Source organism: Phalaenopsis equestris, unplaced genomic scaffold (genome assembly GCF_001263595.1).
Source record: "Phalaenopsis equestris unplaced genomic scaffold, ASM126359v1 Scaffold000552, whole genome shotgun sequence".
NCBI lineage: Eukaryota > Viridiplantae > Streptophyta > Magnoliopsida > Asparagales > Orchidaceae > Phalaenopsis > Phalaenopsis equestris.
This window is the reverse complement of record NW_018164992.1, coordinates 1,866,513-1,872,714: the sequence shown is the minus strand read 5'-3', so window position 1 is coordinate 1,872,714 and position 6,202 is coordinate 1,866,513. Positions and strand designations below refer to the sequence as shown.

Genomic DNA, 6,202 nt, shown 5'->3' with positions numbered 1-6,202 from the left:
GGTGGCGGCCGCTGAAGTCGGGTGCTGCTTCTCTTAAATGAGTGGTTCCTTTGCTCTTCCACTGGTGAGTCCCCCTTAGCTATACTTTTTTATCTCCTGCTATGTTAAAAATTGAAGTTTATATATCAAATATATAAATACATTAAATCTTCCTACATAAATTTACATTTCCTTTACTAAAATTATAGCCATTTTCATCTTTATTCAAGTTATAACTACATTGCTATTAAATTAACACAAGTTGAAAGCCTTTATCGTAAATGAACATTCATGATCTCCCTGTCCTCCGATCTATTTGCTACCTTTTGATGCATACTTAAGATTCTCCTCAGACAACCAATGCCACATTCATAATTGCTCCATCTCCATAAACTGATACTAACAGTCATCTTCAATCGTCCTTCCATCAACAAAGATGCCCATAATCCCTCATTGTTCTTCGAACACTTCGCACTTAAAAACTCTTATGTCTATTTCGCACCTTTTATCGGATATGTCCAAATTTTTTGCAATGTGAGGACGGAGTTCTTACTCTACTGCTATAAATTTTCTTGCTCGCAATAAAAATAATAAGTTTTCATAAATTTTCCTTTCAATCCAATAAATATTTTCACCTTCCTCTTATATGTGGGTCTCACTCACATCAAAATATAGGACATATCGGTCCATAATGGGGGCCATAACATGTTACATTGCTTCAACTTTCTATCTTTTATCATATGTTCAAATTTGAAGAAGCATCAAGTCTGAATCCAACTAAGGCCTCCCATCATCATTTCTCACACTTTTATTTACTTCCACCATGCTCCATACCTTACTTCGTTTATTTTAGTACAATTATGTCACATAAATTAAATTTTAGGGAAATTTACATAATACCACACAATTCTAATGCATTTACATATCTAAGTAACAGAAGGTGATGTTTTACACTTTTAACAAATTGATGTGATAATCCCATGCATGAAAAAATGTTTTTTACTTCTCAAGAACATAGTGATGGTGATATTTTTATATGATATTAAGCACTCAAGTGACATGATGAAAATATGAATGTTCAGATGCCAGATAAGTAAATATATAAGAGTTATGTGGCATTTATGTCAAGAAAGATTATGTGATGAAGTACAATTTGTGAAAGCTCCAAAATTCTCCTCATATAGAATACATAAAATGCAAAGAAGAAATCAGCACAATAATCAGACTATCATAAGAAAAATAGCTTTTTTGAAAGCTACTTTGAGAACTAAAAATTTTAATTGGAATAACAGCTATCACACTCTGAAAAATCTAGTCTTAAAAATCACTTTCTTACTACATTAACATTCTAAAAAGAATAATAACAGTCTTAACATCAACAAAAAAACTGAGAAACTAAGAAAAATAACAGTCTTAAAAGACTTCAATACCTAAAAACTAAGAAAAAATTCAAATATGTCATTTGAGAACTCAACATCAACAAAAAAAAATAATAATGAAATTGAAATTGAAATTGAAAATTGCATGCTTGACTTGTAGAAAAGTAGCTTATCATACAACAAGCCAAACACCTAAATGAGCTCTCACATCACAGCAAAATTACATCACAATTTATATAGAAGTAAAGATTTTGAACCACAAGAACTCACCTTGAAACCCACTCACTCCGATTGAAAAGTTGAATGAAAAATCTAATAAAATCAAAAACTCTAACTTTGCTTCACCCCCATAAGCATCTCCACCACCTTCTTCATCTTTGGCCGCTTCGACGGAAACGTGTCGGTGCACAGCATGGCGACCTTCAGCGCCGCAAGCATTTGCTTCCTCCACGTGAAGGAGACGGTGCTCAGCCTCGCATCCATTATCTGCTCCGGAGTTTCGCCTCTCCCCGATGCGCCATGAACCCATTTCACGAGATCCACACCTTCGCCGAATACCTCATCGACGGGTAGCCGAGTCGTTAAGATTTCAAGAAGAACAACGCCGAAGCTGTAGACGTTACCGGGAGCTGTAACTTGCATTGTATAAGCATATTCTGAAGGAAATGTAACAAATATTTAGAATTTTGTCAAAATAAATGTTAGAATGATAATTCAGATTCAGAAAATAAGAAGAAAAACATCACTTAAGAAACTATGTAATTGATTTGCAAAGAGGACTGCTTATGATTTGCAAGGAAAGTATCGAAGAAATGGTCTCCTCGCTCTTTTAGGAGTCCATTTTAATCCAAGAATTTATAAAAGTATCAATTTAGTCCTCAGACTCTTTTCTTGGGGGGCTAAAATAGACTTCCCTAGGAACAATTTTAGCTCATATTTAAGAAGTTGGGAGACTAATTTGGCATTTTATAACTCTGATACTTTAGTATAGTTTGATTGTAGAGAATTACAATCCTAATTCTTTTGATGTGATATAAATTCAATGTGTCCAACATTTAAATCTTTAACATCACATCTAAAAAATATCACATTTATTAACTTCTAAATGTTAAAAGCATCTTTTTTTATGTATATGTTTATAACATCAAGATGTAATAAATGTAAATATCAAACTTTCGATATTAAATATGTAAATTCATAAGAATTGTGTTATGTATATAAATTTCCCTACTTTATAAAGAAAGAAACTTGGTGAATTTCCCAAAACATGATAATTCGGTCGTCGACTAAATCTATGCATCGTGTTCTTATCACACGACAAAAAATTAGGTTTCACAACTTAACATCCTTACGAACTAACACAACGAAGAGTAAAACGGAATGAAGTTCACCTGGAGGAATATACCCAAAAGAGCCAGCCACAGCACTAATACTCGCCGTCCCTTTCAACGGATCCAAGAGCCTTGAAATCTCAATCTCCCCGAGCAAAGCATTACAATTCGCATCGAGAAAGACGTTGCAAGACGAGATATCCAAATGAATAATGGCGACATGATGGAGAAATGCCAAACCTTCTGCGAGACTAATGGCGATCGAGAGCCGTTGAGGCCAATCCGGCTCATATTCCTCCTTGGGAGATTCGTGAAGATAGTATGCCAATGTCCCGTTAAGTATGTGGGGGTGAAGAAGAAGAGCTACATCCTCATAGATCACATAACCTAGAGGTCTCATTAGATTAGGATGAATGAGATTCCCAAACCTCTCTAACTCCCTTATCATCTTGTTTTGATGATGTAACACTGTTCTATCTACAGATTTGAGTTTTCTGACAGAAAGAACAAGACCTGAAGGCATTATTGCCTTATAAGCAGTGCTGAAAGTTCCATTACTGAGCTTGTTTGAGTCCTTCATGGTCGCCTTCACGACACAATCAAAATCCACAGCTTGTTTGAGGCTGTCAATGAATACGTTTCCTGTTATTATTAATGGAGAAGCGACAGGAATTTCACCAGCAGCAATGTCTGCAGATTTGGCTTTCATTTCCTGTCTTTCTCTAATGGTGAAGAGGATGACAACCACTGAGACTGTGATGAAGACAGCCAGACCGGAACCGATTACAGCAAGAGCCATTTTGTATGAAGATTTGTGGTGATTATTCTGAATTTGAGAATCTGCGAAGGAAGTGCAGCTGGTGCTCAAGGGATCACCACAGAGATTCTTGTTTCCGGCGAAGCTCGAAGGAGGACTCTTCTGAAACGGAGTGAAGATCGGCACCGGACCGGTTAACTGGTTATTAGAGAAGTTGACCTCAATTAGACTCAACATGCCTTTGAATTCAGAAGGAATGGAGCCAGAAAGTTGATTGTTTGACACATCCAATGAGACAAGCTTATCTAGCTTTCCGAGCTCGTGTGGCAGACTACCATGAAGTCGATTGAAGCTGAGATTTAGAGCTATCTGCAAGTTTTTTATCCTTCCGATCTCCGGCGGGATTTCGCCGGTCAAATAATTGCCACCCAGCTGTAATTCGAGGAGTCTAACGCAATTTCCGATCACAGGAGGGATCTCTCCAGCAATAGAATTCTGACTGAGAATAAGAAACTGTAGCCTTGACGTACTGCAAATGTTCTCTGGTAAACTGCCATTGAATCTGTTGTTGCTTAGATCAAGCTTGTTAAGATTCCTGCACTTCAACAATGATTTGGGGACTTCGTCAGTGAGTCTGTTATCTGAAACTATGAACTCCTGAAGGTTTTTCAGATCACCAAGCTCTGTCGGCACAACTCCGGTCAAACCATTTGAGGCCAAGTTCAATAGAGTGAGGTTGGAGCACCGAGCGAACTCCGCCGGCAGCTCGCCGGAGAGATGGTTGTTATCTGCTTCGAAATAAGTAAGGCTACTAATGTTGCCAATTGATGAAGGAACACTTCCAACCAGTCTATTATTGCCAATTCTAAGACTAGATAGACTCCTGCATTTACCAACTGATTCAGGAATGGTTCCTGTTAATTTGTTCAGGGTGAGAACAAGAACTTGAAGCTTTCCTGAGGAGAAAATGCTCTCAGGGATAACGCCTTCGAGCTGATTGGAGTGAAGATTAAGCAGTTCTAACTGAGAAACAGAGCCTAGATTCTCAGGAATTTTACCAAACAGGTGATTTTCATATAAAGATAAGATTTTTAAATCAGATAGCTCCCCAATCCACTCAGGAATGGAGCCATTGAGATTATTTCCGGATATTTGAAGCTCCTGCAACATCTTTAGATTCTTCAACTCATCTGGTATTCCGCCAATGAGTAAATTATTAGATAAGTTCAATGATTTTAGGCTCCGGAGACCGCCCATAGATGAAGGAATCAAGCCTGCAAACTTGTTTGCAGACAAATCCAGGAGCTGGAGCTCGGAGAGGATTCCGAGTGAGGGAGGTATGAAACCATGAAAAAGATTGCCAGAAAGATCCAATCTTTTGATAGATTTTAGCTCAGAAATGCTTGAAATGTTACCTTTAAGGCCATGACGAGGAAGGTCAAGCGCTTCCACTGAAAGATTTGAAGGGTTGCATGTGACCCCATGCCATGAACAGTAGTCGGAACCCTGAAAACCCCATTCCACACCTTCAAGCCCCTTCTTCAGCGCAGCCATGGCGGATTCATCGGGAAGCTCCGCAATAGAGGTCCGTACAAGAAAACTTGCCATCAAGAAGGAGAAGCAGAAGGTTACAACAGAACCCATGGTCGAAGCTCCCTTTTCTCCGCTTGAAACTCAAAAAAATATCAACTTTTCTTCCATGGAGATTTGGGAAGAGCAACCACTGGATATTTCATTCTTGCTTTAAAGGGAAAGGGATCAGGAGGAAAGAACGGGTGCCAAAGAACCGTCTTTCTCTCCATAATCAACACCAAAAAGCATATTTTCTTCAAGCTGAGAACCAGCTCAGTAATGGCGGCCTGAGGCTTTGGAGAGAAATCACAAGAATCTCGTTTCGGAGACTATAGAGGGGAAGAAATAGTGGTGGAGTGATGAAGAGGGCGAGAGGCACTGCAGAATGATTTGACCGGCTTGTCTCCCCACCATTGTCCTTAGCATAATAGCTTTACTGGGCCTCTTTTGCTCTGCCCAATTGCGAAAAGAAAGCTTTTTTAAGGGACGCCAAATGTTAAGCTGCCAAGAGGCGGGGGCGACCGGAATAATGTTTTCTTTTTTTTTTTTTTTAATGGGAATAATGGAATAAAATTCAGTGGGACAGTCTTTAGGGTTTCTTCAGCTTTTCAAAATGTGATTATAAAGCTAAAATGGAGAAATATTTTTTTTTATAAATAAATATTTTTTAAAATAAATCATACAATAACTTTCTTATAGTTGTCGTATTTTAACATATCATATTGAAACAAATAAATTTCCATCACACACTACAAAAAAATGAGAAAGTGATTTCTTAAACGGAACTGTGATGACGATCTGAAGTACAAACATGTCTCAAATAGACTTTTAAGATTTTATTAAAATCTTGATTTTATGTTAATATTTGTTATTAGTATTTTTATAGGGGAAGGGGGGCAATTCTTGTACGTATTATATATGAGTTTGTGTTATATAATTTTTTTATTAATTATAAAAAATTAGTCTACTATTATCTTAATTTATTAACTTTGACCTCTCAAAAATATTCATTTTATCCCGACCAATATGGTACAAATTCTAACATTTTTGTCTAATTCTATGATAAAATATACATACACATCAAATAATTTTATACACTAACACTCAAATGTTTAACATCATGTCAAAAATATCATTAAATACTCATTTTCATGTATAGGCATATAATATTGATTTTGTTATCA

General features: G+C 37.0%; 1 protein-coding gene across 2 annotated transcripts; it reads right to left on the bottom strand.

The window, feature by feature from the left end:
* Positions 1 to 1,530: 1,530 nt before the first annotated feature.
* Positions 1,531 to 5,175, bottom strand: LOC110029236 (leucine-rich repeat receptor-like tyrosine-protein kinase PXC3). Of its 2 annotated transcripts, XM_020731431.1 has the most exons (3): positions 4,862 to 5,175; positions 2,750 to 4,636; positions 1,531 to 2,014 (listed from the first exon to the last, which is right to left on the bottom strand). In XM_020731431.1, the coding sequence occupies exons 1-3, from the start codon at positions 5,088 to 5,090 to the stop codon at positions 1,689 to 1,691; spliced, it is 2,442 nt and encodes an 813-aa protein (XP_020587090.1). In that variant the 5' UTR covers positions 5,091 to 5,175; the 3' UTR covers positions 1,531 to 1,688. The 2 variants fall into 2 exon arrangements, with proteins under 2 accessions (XP_020587090.1, XP_020587088.1); XM_020731429.1 differs by having other exon boundaries at positions 2,750 to 5,175.
* Positions 5,176 to 6,202: the final 1,027 nt, after the last annotated feature.